The 24507-nt window shown below is 32.6% G+C and overlaps 13 protein-coding genes across 13 annotated transcripts; 6 read left to right on the top strand and 7 right to left on the bottom strand.

Annotated features, from left to right (window-relative positions):
- Positions 1–183: 183 nt before the first annotated feature.
- On the bottom strand, positions 184–2034 carry SSP2 (Ssp2p; the record flags this gene model as incomplete). The annotated part of the gene is made up of 1 exon (XM_011279249.1): positions 184–2034. One exon carries the CDS (start codon positions 2032–2034, stop codon positions 184–186), a length of 1851 nt encoding a protein of 616 aa, XP_011277551.1.
- Positions 2035–2739: 705 nt separating this feature from the next.
- On the top strand, positions 2740–3261 carry BN7_24 (uncharacterized protein; the record flags this gene model as incomplete). Its single annotated transcript, XM_011279248.1, has 1 exon — positions 2740–3261. One exon carries the CDS (start codon positions 2740–2742, stop codon positions 3259–3261), a length of 522 nt encoding a protein of 173 aa, XP_011277550.1.
- Positions 3262–3345: 84 nt separating this feature from the next.
- On the bottom strand, positions 3346–7575 carry REV3 (DNA-directed DNA polymerase; the record flags this gene model as incomplete). The annotated part of the gene is made up of 1 exon (XM_011279247.1): positions 3346–7575. One exon carries the CDS (start codon positions 7573–7575, stop codon positions 3346–3348), a length of 4230 nt encoding a protein of 1409 aa, XP_011277549.1.
- A 178-nt stretch (positions 7576–7753) lies between these two features.
- On the top strand, positions 7754–8731 carry ATG29 (Atg29p; the record flags this gene model as incomplete). The annotated part of the gene is made up of 3 exons (XM_011279246.1): positions 7754–7822; positions 7897–7973; positions 8086–8731. The coding sequence occupies 3 exons, from the start codon at positions 7754–7756 to the stop codon at positions 8729–8731; spliced, it is 792 nt and encodes a 263-aa protein (XP_011277548.1).
- A 36-nt stretch (positions 8732–8767) lies between these two features.
- Positions 8768–9880, bottom strand: SET6 (Set6p; the record flags this gene model as incomplete). Its single annotated transcript, XM_011279245.1, has 1 exon — positions 8768–9880. One exon carries the CDS (start codon positions 9878–9880, stop codon positions 8768–8770), a length of 1113 nt encoding a protein of 370 aa, XP_011277547.1.
- An 894-nt stretch (positions 9881–10774) lies between these two features.
- Positions 10775–11620, top strand: TUM1 (thiosulfate sulfurtransferase; the record flags this gene model as incomplete). The annotated part of the gene is made up of 1 exon (XM_011279244.1): positions 10775–11620. One exon carries the CDS (start codon positions 10775–10777, stop codon positions 11618–11620), a length of 846 nt encoding a protein of 281 aa, XP_011277546.1.
- Positions 11621–11975: 355 nt separating this feature from the next.
- CLP1 (cleavage polyadenylation factor subunit CLP1) lies at positions 11976–13569 on the top strand (the record flags this gene model as incomplete). The annotated part of the gene is made up of 4 exons (XM_011279243.1): positions 11976–12011; positions 12220–12574; positions 12658–13387; positions 13464–13569. 4 exons carry the CDS (start codon positions 11976–11978, stop codon positions 13567–13569), a joined length of 1227 nt encoding a protein of 408 aa, XP_011277545.1.
- A 241-nt stretch (positions 13570–13810) lies between these two features.
- On the top strand, positions 13811–16018 carry MLH3 (mismatch repair protein MLH3; the record flags this gene model as incomplete). Its single annotated transcript, XM_011279242.1, has 1 exon — positions 13811–16018. The coding sequence occupies one exon, from the start codon at positions 13811–13813 to the stop codon at positions 16016–16018; it is 2208 nt and encodes a 735-aa protein (XP_011277544.1).
- Positions 16019–16050: 32 nt separating this feature from the next.
- Positions 16051–18390, bottom strand: APC5 (anaphase promoting complex subunit 5; the record flags this gene model as incomplete). Its single annotated transcript, XM_011279241.1, has 1 exon — positions 16051–18390. The coding sequence occupies one exon, from the start codon at positions 18388–18390 to the stop codon at positions 16051–16053; it is 2340 nt and encodes a 779-aa protein (XP_011277543.1).
- Positions 18391–18666: 276 nt separating this feature from the next.
- Positions 18667–19391, bottom strand: ATG12 (Atg12p; the record flags this gene model as incomplete). Its single annotated transcript, XM_011279240.1, has 2 exons — positions 18667–18965; positions 19025–19391. 2 exons carry the CDS (start codon positions 19389–19391, stop codon positions 18667–18669), a joined length of 666 nt encoding a protein of 221 aa, XP_011277542.1.
- A 250-nt stretch (positions 19392–19641) lies between these two features.
- MCP1 (Mcp1p) lies at positions 19642–20604 on the top strand (the record flags this gene model as incomplete). Its single annotated transcript, XM_011279239.1, has 1 exon — positions 19642–20604. The coding sequence occupies one exon, from the start codon at positions 19642–19644 to the stop codon at positions 20602–20604; it is 963 nt and encodes a 320-aa protein (XP_011277541.1).
- Positions 20605–22390: 1786 nt separating this feature from the next.
- On the bottom strand, positions 22391–22801 carry BN7_14 (V-type proton ATPase subunit A; the record flags this gene model as incomplete). Its single annotated transcript, XM_011279238.1, has 1 exon — positions 22391–22801. The coding sequence occupies one exon, from the start codon at positions 22799–22801 to the stop codon at positions 22391–22393; it is 411 nt and encodes a 136-aa protein (XP_011277540.1).
- A 650-nt stretch (positions 22802–23451) lies between these two features.
- On the bottom strand, positions 23452–24057 carry YKT6 (palmitoyltransferase YKT6; the record flags this gene model as incomplete). The annotated part of the gene is made up of 1 exon (XM_011279237.1): positions 23452–24057. The coding sequence occupies one exon, from the start codon at positions 24055–24057 to the stop codon at positions 23452–23454; it is 606 nt and encodes a 201-aa protein (XP_011277539.1).
- Positions 24058–24507: the final 450 nt, after the last annotated feature.

Below are 24507 nucleotides of genomic sequence, written 5' to 3'. Positions count from 1 at the left end.
GCCAATTTCGTCTCTTTGACTCTATTCTCCAAATTGTTTATGTATAGTGAATCGAAATTGCTGAAGATATTTTTTTTTCATCGGAAATAAAAGAAGGCCTACATACAGAAATCAGATTAGACTATAGACGAAAAGAATGTTAAATTATTGCTGAAATCCCTTGGAATAGCGTGTTCTGTACCTTCAAATATTAATACATGGTTTTTCTGTTGGGTCTTTTCCATACCATGCAGTCCATTCCGGATATTTCTTGCGAAGAACTGAATCAAGATTATCAAAAACTGCTTTTGCCTTAATGGCTGATTCAACATCGAAATAATGAATGGCAATACAAAGTCTTCTTGAAATAACTGGTGTAACCTCCAAGATTTCTCCAAACCTGCGGAAATCACGTCTCATTTCTTCAAAATCCATATTGGTGTAGAACACTTTAGGTGACGGATAATGTCTTGATGAAGACGTTTTACTTTTTTTAACTTGATATTTGTTTTTAATAATCAAACAACGACGAGCTCCACTAACTTCCATTTCTTTTATGGTTGATGAAGATGGTGGTATATGATAGCTGGATTGCTTTGAGCTCAGGCTTCCGTGGGACTCCGCCCATTGTACTTTATAATGGAGACCATTGACAAGGAACATACCAGATTGGCTATAATGCATAAAACGATGAGCATCCTCAGTCTTTATAAACCAAAGTTCTAAAATACAATTCTTCAAATTTATATAACTGGTCAAATCAGTATAGGTAATTGAGTTGTTTGAACCTAATGGGTGAATCACAATCTTTTCCAATGGTCCACCACTTATTTGTGTGATGACTGATTTCAATCCAACAAACGAATTGAAGTTTTTAATTTGTAATACTCTTTTTCCTGATTGTGTAACAGGGCTTAAATCTTTTCTTGATTTATTATATGAAATTATCTTGTTGAGGTTAACATCTTCTTGATTTTTAGCAACAACTGTAGATGTTGATACTGATGGAGAAGATTTGGATGAAGAAGCTTCAATTGAATCTTTCAATGTGAGTAACTTGAGATTATTTAGCTCAGTTATCATTCCAAGAGAAGATGGTGCCCTCATCTTGTCAACTATTTCCTTTGCTTTCTCAATATCGGTCTGAATCCTATCTGTATCTTCAGAATACCGTCTTGCAAAATCTGGATATTTGTTTGGACTGTTATACGTAGTAGAAACTTCTATAGTTGACTCATCTCTATTGGAAACATTTGGATAAATAAGCGGAATTGGCTCAGAGACATTATAATCTTCAATAGGAAGTATAACGGGTGTGTACTTATTCTGTTTCTTGAATTCCAAATTTTGCTCCTCCTCCTTTGGTTCTGGTATCACTTGAGGTTTTTTTGCCTTCGCATCTGTAAAAATAGTTATTGGTTTAGTGCTTGTTAAATTATGCACAGGAGGAACTGAAGGTAATGAAAGATATTCAGATTGTTTTGGTGTTGAGGGAAATGAGTGTACAGCTGGAGCTCTTGTTGATTTGATTGCATTTCTGAAACGTTGACTTTTGCTCTCTGAGAATTTTGGTGTAGTCAATCCAGGACAATCTTTAACTTCTTCAACTCCTTTAATTTTTGTAACTTTTGTAACTTCTTTAACTTCTTTAGCTTCCTTAACTTCTTTAACCTCTTTGAGTTCTTTAACCTCTTTGAGTTCTTTAACCTCTTTAAGTTCTTTAACTTTTGATGTATTCGTATAAGTGTCATCTTGAGCATCGAGTGGAGCATTAAGTGGAGCATTGTGTGGATCATAGTGTGAACTCGTTGGATAATCCGGCGCGTCATAAGACCCTGAAACCTTGGAGTTGTTGTATCCCTTATTATCAATAGGACCTTTGAAAAATGTTGATATTTTTTTGATTATTCCTTGTGATCTAGAGCTATAACTATATTCTGAACCTCTCAAGCTACTAGCACCATGGAACCCATAATATTTGTACTTAAGGTCATCTTTAAATTCATTGTAGTCAATACTAGATACACTGTGCAGGGCCGTATTATAGTAGGTCATATTTCACCAAAATTTAATATTTTATGATTGGATGTGATTAATTTGAACACCTTGTAACTCTTAATGTCTTGTAAAAGTAGCTAATTTGAATAAATAAAGCAAATAAAATGTGTAAACAATAGCTATAGACCTTTCTTTATCTTTAGATCTGTTAATGTTATAACTGTTATTAAAGCTAATTATTACAAAAGGTGGTTATCAAGTCTTCAAGCCCAAAACTTATATTCTGCATCCTGGTACCATATCTGTTTTTGTGTCAAGATTTATGAACCTCTTTTTGTGGCAACACTATAATGTAATATCAAAACAAAACAGCTTTCTTTACACTGATCTTCAAGACGTCAACCTTCCAGTTAGACCAATGATCATGTCGTAAATTTCTTTATTAGACTGTGATATCTTGCCCTCTCATCACCGCTGTGCCAAAAGTTTCCATACGAATCAAATTTTGTAAACATTTGTTGACTTTATATACAACACTGAGTTTTTCCGAATGTAAACAAATCCGATTAATCCCCACAAAGCCGCCAACTTCGCAACCTGTTTGTCCGAATTCGAGATTTTAATTTTCCACCTTTGTATAAAGAAGAGCGCAATTCCTAGGTTATAATTGACACATTATTAGTTGAATTCTCATCTGATCAATCAATTGCTTCAATTAACTACATATATTAAAAAACAATATCAATAAAAAATACTACTAAAATGTCAGCAGATCTTGATGTGCAAAAGTTAGCCGATAGTGCTTATGGCTTAGAAAAGTTGTTAGAATTAGAACAAGTTTACTTGAAACATTTTGATGCCAAAGTTGGTTTTGAACTAGGTTTGAAAGCCAAAGAATTAGTTGAAAAGCTATATCCAGAGGCTAGTGCTGCAATTGATGTCGCTTACATCACTGGTACTACTGTTTTCAGAGGTGTCATTGGTAACATTCAAGAAGCTAATGAATATTATATTGGTGTTAAAAAACAAGCTGTGAAAACACACGGCAACTCAAGTTGGTATTTCTGGGAAAGAAACCATGCACTAAACAGAGTTAGAGATGGAAGAAGTACCACTGGTGAACCATTAGTCTTAGCTGGTGGTTCAGTTCCAATCAGAATTGAAGGTGCTCCAGATTTTGTTTTGGCTACAATCACAATTAGTGGATTGAAAAATCATGAAGATCACTATTTATCTCTTTCTGCCTTGAAGGCAATTGCTGAGCAACAACAACAAGAAAAATAGGTAAAATAACTACAGATATTGAATATACATAGTCTTCTCTTTGATAGAGATATTGTTTATTGTCAATATATTTTAAGTTCATAATTACCAATCGATCTCTTTCTTTAACCTCTTTCTATCTTGTACTGCAGCCTCCAACTTCTTTCCTTCTTTGACCCTAGTGTAATAAACTGGACAATCATGTGATTCACAGGAAACAGAATGACCTGAACATGATCTGCATACTGTCATCAAATCTTTCATCCTCCCCTCAATCTGTTTCATTCTTTGATTTAAATTTAACACTGTTTTAAGCTCATCATTTCGGCAGCTTTGACATAGATTTGATTTCGTGGGAACGTTGCAAGATAAACAAATAGAATTGTAAATTGAACTTCTTTTAGCAGGTCTCGGTAGTTCATTATACCATGGTTTGACATCAACACCAAGAAGATTGAATATCCTCTCTAAAGGTGGTATCAACGTCTTGACAATATAATACTCGGCATCTAATTTATAATTATTCTCGATAAATTGTTCTGGTGTCCTAGCCCTTTCTCTTAAAATTGAACCGGTTTCTTGAATAATCACATACGGAACTCTTTCTTTGTATTGTGGTTCAGCCCTTGAATCTTGTTCCATTAGTTTTGTACTAACAACAGCACCTGGTGGTGGTTGTTTATAGGTCCCAATTTTCACTTCTTTGGCAAAACAAAAATCTTGAATAGATACTTTATTGTATGTAATTTTATTGAATTGATCTTGAACAAAATTCTTTATTTGTGAAATATCATTAGTCTCGAAAAGTATTCTAAGACATTTTTCAACTATATGCTGTTGAGCTGGATGTCCGTCTCTTCTGACGGTCTCAATACCTTTTGCATCAAATTTAACTGGTGAATTAATATTTTCATAAGAATAACCCACATATCGTTTCTTAGCCATCAAAACACATGGATGATAAACCTTTTCAAACTTTAAAGTTACAGGATCTGGGTTGCTCTTTGTAACTGCATCAGCCATCTCTTTACCAATTCTGAAAGCATCATCACGACTTCTGCCTGGTAAATAAACAAATAAACTATCAGTATCACCATATACCACTTTCGCACCCCAACTTGATTGTCCTTCAATGATATCAACTGCTTTATCCAAAGTTTCTCTCCCTGTTTGCACAATAGCATCAGCAATATCAGAACATGGCATTCTTCCCGAAAACGAAGCTGAAGTATAACCATAGGTAACATTAGCAATTAATTTCAAAGCTAATTGTCGACTATTGTACAATTGTTTCATATTCTCGTCAAGAAACTTCATGGTTGATTTCACCATAAATCTTGTGTCTAAAATCTCTTCCAACATCTTTGCCAATAATGATTTCCTAACTGATGATTTAGCAAACATTAAACCGTTCGGTGAAATATTGATATCATTTTCAAGTAACTTCAAAAGCCCTGGTGGATGTTTGACATGACTAGTACCAATATGATTAGGACCATTTGAGTAATTTCTCAATCTTCCCAATAATGTTGAATAACAATAGTTATATGCGATAACAATTGATGGGTATAAAGATTGAAAATCAAGAACAATTAAAGGACTCTTATAGTATGCAGATATAGGTTCCATCACTAATGGTATACATTCCAAGGGTTTTTGTTTTCTGACTTGTCTCTTACTTGGTGAAAATAACATAAAATTCTCAGCTTTTGCCATCCTGACCATGAACGATTCAACTTTGTACTGTGATCCCCTATAATAAACGTCATTAAAATCGATACCAATCAATCTAGCTTCTTCCGCCGCTCTAGTTATCAGTTCTTGAGTATCTATTAATCTTCCATCGATCTCTAGCTTCTTAAAATAATGACTAGATAATGATAGAAAATCGTCTTGGAACATCTTTGTCAAAGTCTTGTTTGAATAATGAGGTAAACGTTCATGTAACGCATGATAAGCAACATTCTCAATGGTGTACTTTAGTAAATTTAGCCTTCTCAGTGGTCTCCATATATTCAAAACTTGTCTTCCACAAACCTTGATACTTGACGTATGTGTATACCCCCAATGATCACCCATTTTATTATGAGCCTTAAAGTGGACTCTTGAAAGCTCAGGGACAAAATCAAATTCATATATAGCTCTTGCTCTTTCAATCAAGTACCCCCATGATCCTGATTGAACTTCAAAACCTGATATTATATCAGGGTCAAATTTTCTGACAAATGTTGTGAAGCTTTCAAACATTTCAAGTTCACTTATGAAATGTGTGACTTCTTTGTCGGGGACAGGTTGTTTGACATTTAAAAGGTAAACACCCTCCCTGTGTGTTGATCCATTCATAGTTTTCCAAAAAATTGCAGAAACCTCATCATATTTTGGGTCTGGCCTTAAACTTTCTCTCGTATTAGAATGAACCTCGACTATTAAGACTGTCATATGATTTGACCCATCGGGTCTTCTTTCATTGGTTTGAGGTGAAGCAAACTTATGCCTTTGAGTAACACCAATTTGAGATTTGATCTGGCTTCCATAGACAAAATTCTTAACTTGGTTGAAAGATGGTGGTTTTTTAATATACCTCCACGACTTGAAAGTATTCTCCTGTAACACAAAACCTTTCTCAATTTCTTTTGATATTGATTCCCCGTGTACCTCTAATCCATCAAGATCCTTTGGAGCTTTTGATTTCAAATTGAACTTCTTCCCACCAAAAACGAATGGCTTGGGTTTTTCTTCAGTGTAAAACGGATCATTATAGTCTATTTGAGGTAGCCCAACTGCTCCAAAATCCAAGTCAAGTGGTGGTGCCTTGCTATAAATAAATCTTGATTCGGCAAGCTTAGGAAACTTATTCTTCACTTTGGTAGAAGAATCCAATGAGCTCAGTACTCTAGAAAGATCATTATTTTGGGTAAACTTTACATTCATGTTTTGAGTGAGATGAATATCAGAAATATCTGGAGCATTTTGTAACTTTTCTTGAGATTCACTTAAGAAAAATTCATCACTACCTTCAAAATCATTAGGGTCTTCTGGTTCATAGATACCGGGAACAGCATTCCGTTCGTCATCATCTCTAGCGTTTTCAAAGATTTCTAAATCATCATCCCGATTCATAACAGCCGGGCCTTGATAATCATCTAAAAGAAAATCATTTGGATCATATTCATCTTCTTCACCAGAATGTTCACTCTGTATTGTCTTTTCGTGGTCGGTGTACAAATCTGGTTCATGAAACATTTCACTAACTGTTTGGAATGAGCTTTTTAGATCGTTCTCCCATGAACCTTTTTTGATAAAGTTGCTAAAATCTGCAGTTGTTTCACCATTAATCTTTTTTGCATATTCAAATAACTGATTCAACTCTTCCGTCTCTACCCATTCGACATTTGGGCTTCTTAAAGTTGATTGAGGTGTTGAGTACTCGACTTCACCTTTAGCTTTCCTTTGAAAGTCACCGTCTTTCCATAAATCTTTTGTACTTTGAATGTAAATATCAGAAGATGGTGGATTGAATTTTTCAATAAAGTCATGGTGTAATTCACGTTCTTTCAGATCAAGTCTATTCAATATATCTTGAGCACAAACATCGATTTCCAATGCACTATACCCTGTTCTTTCAGCATCAGTGGGTTGGAACCCCGTTAAATATTCAACCAGTTCATCTGTCTTTAATGAATCATCTGAAAGTATAGGTGATCTTAAATATAGGTTTTTCAATCTAAGCCAAGCACAACCAAATAAATTAAAATCAGATAAAAATTGTAATACATATGGAATATGAACTTCATAGCAGTCATATTTTTTACCAGTTGCTTTACCATCACGGAGCATTTCAGCTAACCTATTACTATAAGAAGGATTAAGCAGATATATTTTGTAAAATGCTTTATAACCAACATTATACCCATAGAATGGAACACCTTTGCATAGTGATATATGGGCGATATATTTGAAGACTTTGGATTCCTTATGGTTATCATTTGTATTTTCATTATCACTTTTCTTTCTATTCAGAGATGAAGCTATAGCTGCTTCTAAAACTTGCTGTAATCTGAAACAATCTTGGTTATCATATGGGATGTAGATATATGGATAAGCTCCATGGATATGTGCAATGATATTGTGACCCGTTGGGATGGATCCAAAGACTCTAACAACGGGTACGTGATGGAATGAAAATTCTTGTTCTTTATTTATAGGCCCATCTCTATCAAAGATCGATGGCGTTACCTGGTAATGATCATATGTGTTGATTTGAATCTTGAAGTCATCCTCCACAAACGAGTCACTTTTAGTTGCATAAAAATCATCTCTGTTTCTTCTCTGCATCAAAGCATCATCCCTTGACAGTGGTAACTAGAGAGTTATATACCTTTGTTTTGTTTGTTTATACAATATTGATGATTTTTAATTCTAAAATTCGCGTGAAGGTTTTATATGAGGGACTTGACATTTTCCTTATTGAATAGAATCCTTCATTAAAATTGAAGTACAATGGAAAGCCACAATGACTATCAAAAGAACAGTCTATATCAAGATTCCTCGTAATAGAGATGGCTTTGTTGATCCACCAAGCGTATGTACTCTAGTGGTTGAATTACAAATGGTCTATATGGAACCGAATTGAACACTAATGCAGTCACACTATAGATAAGATGGAGTGAAGACAAAGAAAGGAAACTATGGAAAGTCTTGTCGAAATCAAAAAGAAATGACTTAGACTGTGAGTATAGATTTTGCATACTCCTTGACTAAAGATACTAACTGAAAGTGAAAAGGGAATGGATTGTGAGTTTGATTGAATTTATATGACATTCTATTGATCACTAACATCAAAAGATCCGAACAATTTGGAGTACCTATATCATTCCTTCAACAACAAGCATACTGGCTTTATGAGAGTGAACTGGAACAACTGAAGAATGAAATGCAAAGAGGTCAAACGGCTGGTACGTCTTCTAAAGAGCCATCACCGCCGAAATCAGAACCAAAATATGAAGTCAAGTCTACACATAATGTTAATGAATTATCAACGTCAACAAAAAGCTTCAATATTTTCCAACCTAGACAAGTGAGGAATGAGTTAACTTATGAACACTCAAATGTTGAATTTTCTGCTGATCCAAATGCTACACTAAAGCATGTCGACTTCGATAATGATATTTATCAAACTACTGATGGAACTGATGAAGATTCGGATAATTCATCGTCTTCTTCAATTGCAAATCTCAACCAAGAATCGGTATTTCTTCATAGATCAAGAATTCTAACCAAACCACCGCCTACTTTTGATGATTCCGATGATGATGAAGAAGATATACCATTACAAGAAGATCACGAAGCTCCAACAAGAGAATTTGAAAATGTAACATTGAATGATACTTTACATAACACCTCAATTGGGAAACCAAAAGTTACTACAGAATCATCATTATCAAATATATCATGTATGTATGCAAATTCTATGAGTTTTCTATGGGGTTAAATGATACTAACATTTTTATCAATGCAGCGTTTAGTGTTAGTAAATCTGCTTTGGAGGAGGCTTTACTTGATAACTCTCGGATCTGAATTCTTCGTCACATCTATCACAAGCACATTCAAAGAACCAGTTTTTACTCAAAACTTCTTGTCTAACCATCAGTGATTCATCTAACATGTGGAAATAATCAATACACATTTGTTCACCTTTAGCAATATCAGCAGTTGTTTGGAAATGCATTCTATTGACTTTTCTATATTTCTTTAGATTTGGACTGCATGAATGATTGAAGAAAGATGCTTCTGGGAAAAGAGAGTAACCCAAGAATTCCTTATTTTCAGATGATTTATCATCAACTAATTGCCAAGTTCCAAATGAGTTACCATATTCTCTACCAAATATTAATCTAATCGTTTCAATGGTTAAAAATGGTTGTAAATAATCTGGTAAGATAGTTTTCAAAACTTGGTATATGGAAGCTTGTGATCTTAATAGTGCTGGGAATCTACCAACTTTTTGCAATTCATTTGTTTGAAGTTCTTTAAAAGTTTCTAATGATTCATGATTCTGGTATATGTTATAAAGTGCGTGAATTATTAATCTTGCACCAGTATATTCATCTTCATCGAGATATGGTAATTTTCCTAACAATTTAGTTTTTTTCATCTTTGAAGCCTTTGATTCCCAGTCTTCAATATCTTTCCAATATAATTCAATATATTCGGTGGTGATTTTTGGATTGAATTCAGTTGTTTCCGGAGCTGGTGATTTTGTTTTCGTTTGATAAAATTCAAGAAATGTTTCAAAAGCTTGTGTTAATTCACCTTTACTGTCAAATTTCAGCCAGTCTTCCATACATTTTTCTGAACAAAACCATAACCCAGCACCTCTAAACTTTTTATTTGATTTAAATTCGGGAAGATCTGTCAATTTAACTTTACAATACTTTCCGTATTCATAACCAAAACATGATGAACAGACTTCTTTCCTGAATTCATGCAAGATGACAGTGGCAAATGGTGAATTTGAGATTAATATTTCAACCCCTTTGGGTATATCTTGAGAGGCAAAACATGCTCTACCATATTGAGTTTGTCTAACTTCAAAAAACTTTGAAACTTCTATACCAGTTGGACTTCCGTCTTGGCTCATCACTAGTGTAAATCTTTTTGAAAGTTGGTTCTGTTATTTGAATTCTTGATTTATAGCACAGATTTGAAGGAAATTATTGTATAAATAATCAAGATGTTCCTTGAAACACAGTATATATCAACTTTAGAGTAATGATATGTTTTGAAGATTTGCCAATTGATTTCAGATTACTTTAAAGTTAAAAATTTTGACAGATTCTAAAGAAACGTTTTTTTTTTGAAAATTTTCCGAATGTGGTAATTATCCGATTTGAGAATATTAATGACTTGATCGATGACTTGTTAATTTGTAGTTTAATTACCCAGAAATAATGAAGTACTGGATTCTGATCAGGGTCTAACCCAGCTGGTGCATTACTCAGCTAATTATATATGAGATCTAGTATTTTATAAGCTATAAACGTCAAGCTAAATTCAATACGACGTTGTGATCTAAACTCCACGATCTATGGCTTCTATACATTCACATGTCGATGTCTTTCTCGCGCGATGTCTAGCAGCTAAACCATATTAACATATAGAGCTATGTGATGTCTTTTCGCTTGTTAGCTAGTATGCCAGGAGCTATCGACAACAGAATTTGTAATAGTGAATAAAATTTGAACATTTGTATACAGTATGAGTATTCCGTGATATACGCGTGCTTACAAAGCTCGGTGTGAGATGTGAGATGTGATCCTTATCAAATTATCAATACATAGCACTGACCAGACCAGATTCGTGTGTCCCCCACTATTTCTGGTGCTTATTACTCGAGGTTACGTTGACTGGCAAAAGTTCTGCACCCATTTCTATCACAATAGAATTATATCTTGATCTATAAGAAACTTCACAGATATAGAGATTTGGACAATTAGTTCTAAATTATAGAAATACAAAACTGACAGTCCCTACAATGTCTAAAAAAGCAATTCAATTATTGTCACCGTACTCTTTCAGGGGGTTATTGAGTTCAGCAAGACAAGATGCAAGAGTAATTGCAGTTGATGGCTCATGGTATATGCCAAATAATCCAAGAAATGCCAAAGAAGAGTTCGATAATCTAAGACTTGAAAATTCTAGGTTCTTTGATTTAGACGCTGTGAAAGATAATAGTTCACCATATCCACATATGCTACCAAGTATTGAAGAATTCAATCAAAGTGTTAGAAAATTGGGAATTAAAAATTCAGATAAAGTGATTGTTTATGATAAAACTGGTAACTTTTCAGCTCCAAGAGTTGTATGGACATTTTCAGTTTTTGGTCATGAAAATGTGTACTTGTTGAATAATTTTCCAGAATATGAGAGATACAAATATCCTGTTCTTAAAGATAATGATCATACAACTCCGGAACCATCTGATTTCGAAGCCAAAAACTTCGATAAAGATGCAGTGATATCATTTGAGCAATTTGTGGAAATTGTATCTAATGAAAATCTTAGAACCAAGTATAACATTTTAGATGCAAGATCTCATGATAGATTCACAGGTGAAGCTCCAGAACCAAGACCTGGTCTTCCAAGTGGACATGCTCCAGGTGCTAAATCATTACCTTTTGGTAAAGTCTTAGGGGAAAATAACTTGTTTTTGGATTCTAGTACATTAACAAAAATTGTCGATTCAATTGGCGTCGATCCAGAAAAACCTACAATTGTTATGTGTGGCACAGGTGTCACTGCATGTATCTTGAAAACAGCTTTAGATAAAATTGGATATAACAAGAAGGGAATTCAAGTTTATGATGGTAGTTGGACGTGAGTATAATCATTTCAAATTTACATTAATAACAAAAGAATTAGTATACTAACAACTTTTTAGTGAATATGCACAAAGGGCAGGTCCTGAGTTGATCGTCAAAGGTCAAGCATAGAGTATATAGGCTATTTTAACAGCATAATAACACACATTTTATCCCAATCATTTGTCAAAGTATCCTCTCGATCACTGTTTAATGTAGTAAAGTTCTGTGGACTTCATATTAATGTTGAAAGTCGTGCTTATACCGTAATTATCAATTTCTCGAAATCAAAGAAAACAAAATAACAGATCCTTCAACTTTTGAATACTTTATCGTTCATAACAAAGAACAACCAGTGTTATATCATTAAATAAAATGTCACTACCTGGATTCTCTGGATCAGAGTCTACCGTAAGCTACTCCTTACCCCCATATACCTAATACCCGTCGCCTATGTACTAACAATATCAAAAGACTAATAAGCCAAAAGAAGAAATTGAAATAGGGCCAAAATCAGAATGGAGATTTGAAGTTGGATTTGAGGAAAAAGTTATAGTAAAAGTATGTTTTGCTTTCGCTACAATCATATTTGAATATGTTTTTACTAACGACTTGGTAGGTCATTGAAGGTGTTGCTGAGATTTTTGGTACAGAATTGACAAATGATTATGAATATACATTCACAGGTATAAAATCAGCCATTTATTCACTTGGAGGGGCAAAAATCGAATATACAGGTGAATTATCATCAGAATATATCTCAGAAGAAACACAAATGGATGCTTATATCAATTTACATTTTGCTTTGGAAAATTTAAGATTTGAAGCTTCAACAACTACAAAGAAAGGACCCAGAGTATTGATCTTAGGTGCTAAAGACTCTGGTAAAACAACATTAACTAAAATACTAGCAGCTTATGCAAATAGATTGGATCATCAACCATTAGTTGTGAATTTGAATCCTGATGAAGTGAGTATACTAATTTCTCTGGTTGAAGATATATGAAAATTTATCGTGTTACTAACTATATTCAATAGGATGTTTTTTCAATTCCAGGTACACTCACAGCTACACCTATTTCAGATATATTAGACGTTGAGCATGGTTGGGGTCAATCGTATACAACAGGTCCAACACTGCTACATCCAAAACAACCAACTGTGAGATATTATGGTTTGGAGACCATTGAAGAAAATGAAAAATTCTACAAGCATAATGTGTCAAGATTAGGGGTCACTGCTTGTAGTAGACTAGAAGAAGATGAGATTGTAAATAAATCAGGTATGATTATAAATACACCACCATTGAAGATTAAAGATGCTCCTCTCGTGGAAGATATCATTTCAGATTTTGAGGTTGATGTTTTGGTTGTTGTTGGTAATGAAAGATTATACATTGATTTAAGAAAAAGATTTAAGGAAAAAGTTACTATTGTTAAAGTTCCAAAATCTGGTGGTTGTGTTGAAAGAGATGATACGTTTATCAGACAATGTCAACAAAAGAGCATTAGAGAATATTTCTATGGTACTCCAAAAACTGTTTTATCCCCATATACCGTTCATGTTGATTTTAGTATAGTTACTGTTTATAAACCATTTGTTGAGCAAAACAATTACATTTCTTCAGTTTTACCAATTGGTGAGGAAGGTGAAGAAGAAGAAGACAAAAAGAGTGTGAAATTGTTGGAGAAGATTGAACCATCTTCATCAGCGCTACAAAACGCAGTTGTTGCATTTTTGCAAGCAGATAAGACAGATGAAGAAGACATTGTACTAAGGAGTGGTGTGTTGGGTTTTGCAGTTGTGTAAGTACTACTTAAAATACTGAAGATATGGGAAATGAATTACTAACAAGTGTTCTAGTACTGATGTTGATGACACAAAAACCAAATTAAGAGTTTTGATACCGGTCCCTGGTAGATTACCAGATAAGGCCATGATTTTGGGTGCATACCGTTATGTTGAATGATCTCTAATGGTTTCAAGTATCAAAAGTTTGTGTATAGATTATAAAAAGTTGTACGTCTTCCGACTAATTTAAATAATCAGTAGTAAATTAAATTTGACATAAAAACAAATCGTGAAGAAAAAAAATTAATCCCGAATAACAATTTAGCACAACTAATTGATAACGCAGCGCTTAAGCGTCTAAATGATCAAGAAACTTATAGACAGATACATGGATGGAAGTGGCTGATGAATAATAATAAATGCCAGAGAAAAACGGGATCATTCAAAGGTTGGACAACGATGTCGCTGTGGTTCTTCAATCACAAGTTTTGATCAGTTCACTACCAGATGCTTTAAGAGAGGTTATTCAAAACAGTCTAGATGCCAACGCACAAAATATTGAAGTTGAAATAAACTTTGAAGAGTTATCATTCACTGTCTATGATGATGGATGTGGCATTGATCCAAGCAATCTATCACTTATAGGGAATCCACATTACACATCTAAATTGAAGTCATTAAATGATCTAAGGTCAATAACAACATTTGGTTTTAGAGGACAGGCGCTTCATTCATTAAGTTCGATTTCAACATTAACTATAATCTCGAAGGTGACATCTTATAATTCAAGCTTTAGTACGGTAATTGGTAATTCGAAAAGACTTTTCGAACCAAAAATGTTGAGTGAAGATTCAGTTTTTTATCCAGTTCAGCCCAATCACCATGGCACCATTGTATCGGTTAAAGATTTATTTAAGAACATACCAGTGAGACATGGCCAAGCAACAAAGGTACCTGATCATAAGATTCTGGAAGATATAAGGGAAATCATACTTCATTGCGCTATTACTTTTCCAAAGGTTCATTTCAAAATATGGAAGAAAATATCAATATTAACTCGATCACTTATATGTGATCTTAAATGCTCTGATGAAAAGACTCAAAGTGGTCAAATCACCTGTGCTATGGATAATATATATGGGCTTTCTTTGAGAGACAGATGTCAAAATCTTTCAGTTGAATTTCAAGATTATAAAGTTTCCTGTTCTATTGGTAAACTTCCAGTTCAATCTAAAAATTATCAATTCATATTTTGGAACAATAGGTTATTAAAACAAAAGGATTTGAACAAAGAAATTAACAAAAATTTTCAAAACTCAGGATTTGGGTCTCAAGATGATGTTCTGGTCTCGTCAATTTCCAGGCATGAAACATCACCAAAGAAAGGAAGATCACCAACAAAGGCTGCATCAAGTGTTGGAAGTCCATATTCCAAGTATCCAGTTTTTGTGATAATCATAAAGGGGAAACTATCAACATCTGATCTTATACAGGATCCTTCAAAGAGCCTTAATTGTACCAAACATATAAATGTTGTGACGCCATTAATACTTAAATTGATTAAAAGCTTTTTGAAAATGAATGGATATTCTACGGGAAACGGTTCATTTCTTGGTAGGACAAAGAAGCAACAAATTGGCAAACATCTCACATTAACTGACGATCATGATGATGTAGATGGGTACTCACCAACACAAATGAACTTTTTATTGAAATCCAGACTTGGGATAAAAAATGCTTCAAATAGGCAAGTTTCAGGAATGTTCTCTTGTGGACCAAAAGATGATTTAAAACGGCCAAACCATAAACAGGTTGATCTCAAAATACGAAAGCTTTCATATAGGGATTCCTCTAAAGATGAAAATCAACACCTACCCAAGCCTAAGAAACGACTACTTGATCAACACAATGGAGATTGCTCACATTCTCATCGTTTTGTGGAGGCAGAAGAAGTAAAGATACTTAAAGATTGGCTTCATAATATTTCGGTTATAGGACAAGTTGATGATAAATTCATTCTTGTTAAATTATCTCAACCTTCTAGTAAATTATTCATTATAGACCAACATGCATGTGATGAAAGGATAAAGGTTGAAGCGCTTACTGCAGAGTTTATTAAATCAGTCTGTGATCCATTTTTTGACTTGGGTATCTCAGTCGAGGATCGAAATATACATTTGAAATTTGATAACTCAGACATAGATCTATTGAGGCAATATCAGAAACAATGTGAAGTTTGGGGGATCAGATATTTTATTTTATCCAATAATATCGTTCATATAACGCATTTGCCTGATCTTCTAGTGAGTAAAATTGATGAGGATAAATTATTTTTGAAAAAGTGTTTGAGCCAATATATCAATGATTTGAGTTCTCATAAAAAATTGAAATCACTTTCAAAAGATTGGTGGTCTAATTTACAAGCTATTCCAAGTATCATTATGGATTTAATTAACAGTAAAGCTTGCAGATCTGCTGTAATGTTTGGTAAATCATTATCTAAACCAGAGTGTGAACAATTAATAAAGGAATTAGTCAAGTGCAAACAGCCATTCCAATGTGCTCATGGAAGACCATCTATAGTGCCACTTTGTGATCTCAGATTACTACAAGATATCAATGAATAATTTATTATTTAATGCATTTTTAATTCTATTCGTTAATCCTGTACAGCCATCTCTTGAATAATTCTTTCATCTGCAGTTTGTAGTGATTTTTCAGCATGCTTTATGAGATCTTCATGGTTTATTTTCTTTCCTAAAGTAACTTGTAACTCTAGAGATCTTTTAACTTCTTCAAACATTGACATTTTTTTGAATCCATCAATTGATCTTTCAATGTGGCTTATTATTAATGTTATTTGGTCAATACGTTGTTGTTTAAGTAAATTATTTCCATCATAAAGTGCAATTAATGATTTAGCAAGAAGTTGATGTGATTTAAGACCAATTTCATGATTTGGAACTTGTTCAAAAAATGGTGCACAGTCTAAAAGAATATTGTAAACATCTTGATCTTGATCCAAGTGTTGAAGTATTTGACAAAGTATTTTAACTCCTCTTAACAACAAAATAGTAAACCCAGAGCGTAGGGAAGATTGAAGACATTTGATGACTATAGATAAAGCTCTTGTAGGTACTGGACCTTCACATAAAATTTGACAATTCAAGAGGGTGAATGTAATAAACCAGTATTTGTTGTTTGGTTTTTTAGCAAAAGTTGATAAATGATGTGATACTTTTTTATATGCTTTATGAGCGTTCCCCTTTTTCAATTCTAATAATATTTCTAGATAGTGAGTTTGACCAGTGATATCTATATCAGTATGGTCTTGAGATAAAAGTCTGCTCAAGTAAAGTTCACCCATTTTATAACGAGAACTTCTGATACATTGTTCAGTAAGTAATAACAACTTGTGACCAACTAAGTCTTTCTGTAAGCGGATATCAACAGCTGCAAACGGTTTTTGGTCATCTAGAATTTTAAAAGCTTCATCAATGTTATTATTGTCAAATTCAAAATAAGCCTTCCTTATATTTAGGAAAACTTTTTGAGAAACACTAGCACTTAAACCAACAGGTATATCACTGTAAACTTTTGCTAAGTCAAAATTCCCAGTTCTGAACCACAATGAACTAGCTAACGCACAATGACTTGTAAAAGAAGTTGCGTTATCATTTTCCGTTAATGATAAATATGCTGATTTAGTAAGTGACTCAAGTGCAGAATTTATTGAACCACCTTCAAGCATTATTTGTGTAGTTTCTGATTGATAAGCAGTGGAATAAGAAAATGAAGGTGCATCTGTAGCATTTGCTTTTAGATATTGTAACAACTGATCAGCTGAAACATAAAAGTCATGTTTTAAATTAGGACGATCTTTCATAAAGTTGTAAAGCCAAGATAACAAAAAGTGTAAACAAGAAGAATCATTATTCTCTCTAGCAACATCAATGGATTCCTCTATAGCTCTAATTGCCTCTGAATCACAATTGAAAGATGCATGTAGGGTTGCTAAGCATAATAAAGCGTAATGGTAAAAAATTGTTTGTCTGTTACTCATCATATAGTCAAAATAACGGTGTAAAGCATTGAATGCACCTTCATAATTTGCTTCATTCAAGCATTCTAGATATTCAATATAATAAATTGAGGGAACTCTGCTTGCCTCTGATTGAGTCATCAATTTTAAAGTTTGTCTTAATTCTGTTGAAGTTATGGCACCATAATTTTCTAACAAATGTATCTGATGATTTACAAGTTTTTCTAGATCCTCCTTGGATATCAGTCTATATTCTTCTTTTGTTTCTTCATTTTCAAAAGGTAAGCTTTGAAGCGCTTTGGCGAAAACGCTAAAATCATCTGTATTTTCCGTAGAACCAAATGTATCACTTATATCTGGTATTCTTTTCGAATATTTTTTGGCCCATTCAGATTTACTAGCACCTCTAAATGTAACAAATGAATTCCATACTAATTCTATATCACCAAATTCACCACTGTAGAATGAAGCAACACACTGAGTGACAAATTGGCCTAGAAAACTTGACCTTGTTAATAAATAATCAGGTAAAGAGCTTGAGGACAGTTTTTCTATAATTTCTCTTCCATGTCTATAATTATTCACTAATAGTGATTTTGAACGATCAACAAACGCATGAAGTGAATCAACAGACTTCAATGACCATAATGCATGTAGTAATCTTTTCTCTATATCATCAGCGTAATTAACACCTTCTTCTGGATCTGTTTGAAGACATGTTTGCCTAATTGAAGCAATAATTCCATCAAGTGAAGGGGGATTAGCCGAAGCACCACCATTGTCGGTATCAACCAGTGATTGAGGACCTTCAATATATTTCACAATAGTTGCAAGTAATGGTCTATGAGTTTTCTTTGGTAATACACCAGCACAATATGCAGCGATCAATGACAAAATGACAACTTTGTACGGTGCAAACGACGGTGTTAAAACAACTCTGACATTGGGCTGTGTCATTTTGGATCTAGGAGTAGTACTTTTATGTCTTTCAATGATGTTTTGGTTTCAGTAGTCTATGAAGCGCCAGTACAATAGATGTATTTTAATTTATCAAATGTTTAGATCCAAAATCAAAACATAGCGCGTATATTTCCGACCTTTTGCCCTCGGAAAAGGAACTTCATAGGTAAATACTAAATTGATAACTCATCTTTGCGTCTGTATTTATTCAGTTTCAACTTGTTTAAATAATCTATAGAGCTTATCCAAATGCAACTATGTTACAGTAGCTGATCACAAGTTCATTGTTCTTAGCAAAATGCTGGTTGATTTCATGTTAGTAATTGATCCTCTTAAAATGATCTGATAAAGATTTATACTTACTTTATGTAAATTTCCAATAATCTCATCTGATGAAGGAGCAAATGAATTGTTTACATAGCAATGTATTGTATCGTTCTTATCCTTCAAGCTTTTCCTTAGCTTTTTATTTATGAACTTGACTAAAGTTCCAAATGGTTGGGTCTCTGATATTTTAAACACAGTGGGGCTTAATTGAGGTGTTGATCCAATTGGTTGACATCTTATCGTTACTATTATTTCATGGTGTTAATATCTTATAATCATTGTATGAAGCTGGCCTATTACTTACTTTTTATGGTAGATTCTTGTGTAATCTTTTGAACGACCTGACTTTGACTTGGTGGGAGTCTATTCAATATTACTGATGCTGATGTGGTTACTTTGTGCTTCTGAGTTTGACTTTTGATAGCTGGTGTATCATTTTGACCTAAAGGTCCTGGACCATTATCAAAATCTTCTTCATCTTCATCTTCTTCCTTTTCATTTTGATTATTATCTGAATCACTATCTTTGAATTCTGTTTGTTGTATATCTTCAGGGTGTATTATCCCTTTTTTATCCTCCTCTACACCATGTAGTCTGACGGACTTCATTAGCCTTGTAGCATGGACTGACTCACTACTAGATGAATCATCTTCAGATACCAATAAATCCATCTCAACTCTTAATTTTTCCAAAGTCTCTCGAGTTTCTGTGTATTTTTCCACAATTGTGTCAAATTTTGTGCCAAAAGTTCAAAATGGTCCTCTTTGAAACTCTTCGCGCGGTTTAAATAATGCGCGACTGATCTTTTTTTCCTGAACCAATAGAATCAAAATCGAATGTAATCATATTTTATCACTATCATATAGCTCCATTCTAAAGAACCAGTTTGAAATACTGATCTTTGATATTAATACTTGAATCATGCCCGATAAAAGTATTGCAAGCTTGAGTCAAGCATCACCTATTCCTATTGAGATACAAGAAGATGATGGGAAATCATTTGGACCATATAGAAAATCATCAAAAATTATACCAATATTGAAATCTGTTCAAAAATATTCATCATATACATTCACAATTTTCTCTTTTTTACATGGTGTTAATGTACTAGTTGTACCTTCAATCTCTACTGGAATTGCAGAGGAAATATTATCAATGAATAGATCTATATATCAAGCAACTGGATTAGAAAATATATTAGTTTGGGGAAGTTTATCTGTGCATATTTTATCTGGTGCTTTAATGAGAATTATAAGGAATTGGAGATATAGAGAAAGATATGGTGGCTCAAGAGCGCATGATAATAAATTGAAAAGGAAAAGAAGAGATAGCCATTTAGATCATGAAGTTATTTCTCAAAATTATGAAGGTGAAGTTAATATTAATGATGATTCAGAAGTTGGATTAATGGGAGGTTTAACAAATTATTTTGGATTTGGTTTCAAAAAAAGTTTAATATTCAGATACTTTGGATTATCACCATTACAAGCAACTGGATATTTATCAATTCCATTGGTTTTATATCATTCATTACAAGTTAGAATCATTCCGAACATAGTTGAAGGTGATAGTAGTTACATAAACTTTGATTTCATTTCATATTTATTCAATAATAACAAGCATTATTCAGGTCCAATTTTAAATTGGATTATATACCCAGCATTAATAAGTTTCACAACATATCATATAATATCTGGTTGGATGAAATTATTAAATGTTAGAAGTTTAACAAAACGTAAAATTGGTGCAACTATAGTGAATATAATAAGCTTATTGGGGATTTACAGTCTTTATACAATCACAAAGATAGATTGTCATTCAAGTGTTGCACAGTTTATTCAAAAACGATTTGATATGTACATTGATTATTTTTACTTATCATGATTGACCATGTATATAGAACTGATGACTGGTGGCAATTTAAGTACATAGGCTCTTAAAAGTATATATGATCAATCGGTCAAATTATTTATTATTTAATTATGTATATATATATGGCCTGTGGTTTTTCGCTTATCTGGTTGGGCTTAGCTATCTCAAATCAAACATCTCAGATCAAGTATCTTTCAAACATCTCAACTCATTCCAACATCTCAAATTTAACATCTCACTCAAACACCCCAGCTCTAACTTCTCAAATAAATTATCTCAAATAAAATATCTCATGTCAATGAGTGGCATTATTGGTTATATTTTCTATGAGTTGTCTTGTATAACTAAACTTCTAGTTCCACTCGTTTCAATGGTAAATTTATATCGTGAGGCTTATAGATTTATTTGTATCATTATCAAGACGATATAATATTTGGATCATCTTATGCCATATATTCAACAAAAGATAACTTAACATAACCATCATTAAAGCCATATATTAATGTGATTTACAACGCTAAATTTCAATCATTTCGACTGATATCTACACAATTATTTCCATATTATCTGTATCGTATTTCTTGTACAAGTACAGTATGGCAATTTCTCTACCATTTTAAAGTCTGATTATGATTAATAAATCATTAAAAGGTATCAATTTACTAATTTTTTCTTGCTCGCTGGTATACTAGCTACTATAAGTGGGCGCCGATAATATCCGAGAAACATTAATTATGAGAGCTTTCAACCAAAAGAGATAAAATAGCGTTATATATATATATATTATTAGAGCTTAAATTGCTTCACTATACCCTCAAGTATCTTTAAAATTGATTTATTTGGAATTTTTTTTTCATAATTTTTAATTTCAAAAATAAAATGTACCAGTAAAATTTTATTTTTATTTTTAAAATTAATTAAAAAACTTCAAAATTTCAAACCAGCTTCAAAAGGATATAAAAAGTATATATCAAAAGAAAGAGAAATTTCATTAGAGTATGATTATTAGCTAAAACTATGGGGTTTTAACTTTCAAAAAGTTGAAATCCAAATAATCATAAATCTACAGAAATATGAGTTTATCCGAGTCCGGGATATCAGTTTTTCCGTAAATTACCCCGGAAAAATTCCAAAGCCACTTATAATTAGGTTTAATCAATTGACTGTAGTACAATTTCAGGATTTCAGTACGTCTGTTTCATTGAGCCATAAAACTTCAAGTTCAAACAAAAGATCATATAGCTGCAGCCTTTGATACTCTAAAGCTATTTTTTCGGTATTCAACTTACATATAAGTTATAGTTCAGGTAAGTTTTCATAGTTAATCCGTTAATCGGTAGTGGATTCCATTCTTTTTTCGACTAATCCTGCAATTACGCTGAAATACACGAAGAAGCACCTATAGTTATAAATACGATGGAGCAATTGATAGAATTATAATTGTGTATGTATAATATTTAATTATTTAAAAATTGTTGAGAATATTTTGGTGATTATAATTTGTAGAAACATCGATTTTATTGAAGTGAGGATTTCTATCCGAAAACCAACTGCTTATAATTATTGAAAAAGATCATAATTGTGATGTATTTGTATGACGTTGAAGACATTGTACTTCTAAAATTAGCAGCTAGAAGACTATTTATAGCAAATAAATATATCTCTTTCACAACAAGCAGGAAGATAATAATTTGAGAAACAAGCGCTATAAATGTGATTCAATTATGAGAACGTTGCTCTTTAGCCACTGTCAGCCATATTTAAGTTAAATTTGATGTATAGACTATCTTTGGTTCTTTTATAAACATGATATGACCTCTTCATTTTCTAATTCATCATCCCCATGATCTTGCTGGTCATCATCATCTTGTTCACTATCAAAATCATCAATATCCCAATAATCTTCAGGTTCAAAACACCCTGAAATTACAGCTTCAATAAATAACTCAGCTTCAAAATCACCTTGAATGGATTTGTCTTGTAACTCTACCAACATGTTTATTTTCTTCTCTAGAGATTCTTGATGAGTTTTGAGCTTTTTTTCATACTCTTCACAATCATTAATCTCTTTGACTACTTCCTTGATTTTATCAATTTTTGACTCCAGCTGTTTATCTAAAAGATTCTTCGTTTGTAACAAAACTGAAAAAAGCTCCAAATTAGCTTCTAGTTTCTCAATTTTAGCTGTATTACCTCTTGGCTCAATCATATTGAAAAGTTTATAACACAACAATTGAATAATCAAACAATGGCGGCTGCCGCTATAGGTTAATAAAATTATAAAGGAACTTCATTGTTTACTAAATCAAAGAAATCTTGATTTTGAAATATATTCAGAGCTCTTAACCCCTACCAAGTAATTTAAAGTTTATTAAAGTCTAAAGTTTAAAGTTTAAATGTACCAGGGTATATATACTATATATATAGGGTATACTATAGTGTATATAGTGTAGGATCAGCTATATTTATGCTGCCCAAACCACAAATCGCGGTGTCTGGGTGTGATTTCTTCGTTGCACCAGGCGGTGACAAGTCAGATTTCAAAATTTCAAGATAAGACTCCGTGGCCAAGTTGGTTAAGGCGTGCGACTGTTAAAAAAACTAATAGTTATCGCAAGATCGTCAGTTCAATCCTGACCGGGGTCGAATACCTACTTTTTTGCCATTAACATTTTTGATATTATTTTTTATGATAACAAAGACCCTTTATTTAACTAATTATCATTTACAATTATACAACTACCAAATATATTGATGAAAACAATTACATTAAATTAAAATACTTTCATATATACCTTTAGTTATACGAAGAAATGAAAATCAAGAAAAATAAAAGCCACAAAATACCATGAGGTTATTTCACATAATTATACAACAAGAATTTGTCTTTTTAGCTTGTTTGTAAAAAGTTTTTGAACTTGCAGATAAAGCTTCACTTTTATCAACTAAAGAATCTAATTTTTCACCTCTTTCCAAGACACCTTCAATAGTTTTATGTAAAACAATTTTAGTTTCATCTAATTCTTGTTGAACTCTCATAATTGAATCAGCTTGAGAAGGATCTTGATATTTTTTAATATAATTTTCTAATTCTGGTAAATTTAAACTTGAATTTGTTTCTGATAAATTTTTCCATTGTAATGGAGGATGTTGAGTTAAAAATTCATCTAAAATTTTATTTATTAATGTATAAGCAGGTCTAACAGGATAATCTTTATCTGTAATTAAAACCCCAGAAACACCTTCACTTCTAGTGAAAGTATGACCAACATATTTATTTTCTTCAACACTTTGTCTTTTACCAGCTTCAGTTCTTTGTGCAATTGTAGTACTGAAAAAAGTCATAAATTGTGCAACACTACTTCTTTCAAAGAAACTAAATTCTGATAAATCTTTAGCATGAGTTAATTCAATTGATTTTGAATCTGGAACACTTTTCAAGATACCAATGTAATAGATCTTCATTTTAATTATTCTTTGATGTTGATGATAATGATGTTATTGATAATGTTATTTGATTGCTGAGAATGAATATCTGTCACTTTAAATTAAAATCAAAACAATTAAAATGAGTGGAATTTCCGCGAAAGTGGTAGCCTTTCAATTGAGAACAATGTTGTGTGTACCGATTGGCCACTCGCTTAGTCAATGAATTAGGATTTAATTACACTTTTATTTAGTTTATAGAGTGTGATTTATGGAATAAAATATGGTTTATATATTTAATTGATTTTATATTACTTGTTTCTTAAGAATGTTGTTAGTATAATCACATTTGAACATGGCCATATAAATTTCCTCTCGAAGATTCCAATTTCCTTCCGTTTTCTTTTGTAATCAACCATGCGAAAAATTAAAATTAAAATTTCCGAGAGTAAAACCAAAATTGTATAAGTATAATTTGTCATCTTAACT

This window comes from Wickerhamomyces ciferrii, contig 00001 (assembly GCF_000313485.1).
Source record: "Wickerhamomyces ciferrii WGS project CAIF00000000 data, strain NRRL Y-1031 F-60-10, contig 00001, whole genome shotgun sequence".
NCBI lineage: Eukaryota > Fungi > Ascomycota > Saccharomycetes > Phaffomycetales > Wickerhamomycetaceae > Hansenula > Hansenula ciferrii.
The sequence above is the reverse complement of the archived record's forward strand: the minus strand, read 5'-3'. Positions and strand labels throughout refer to the sequence as shown.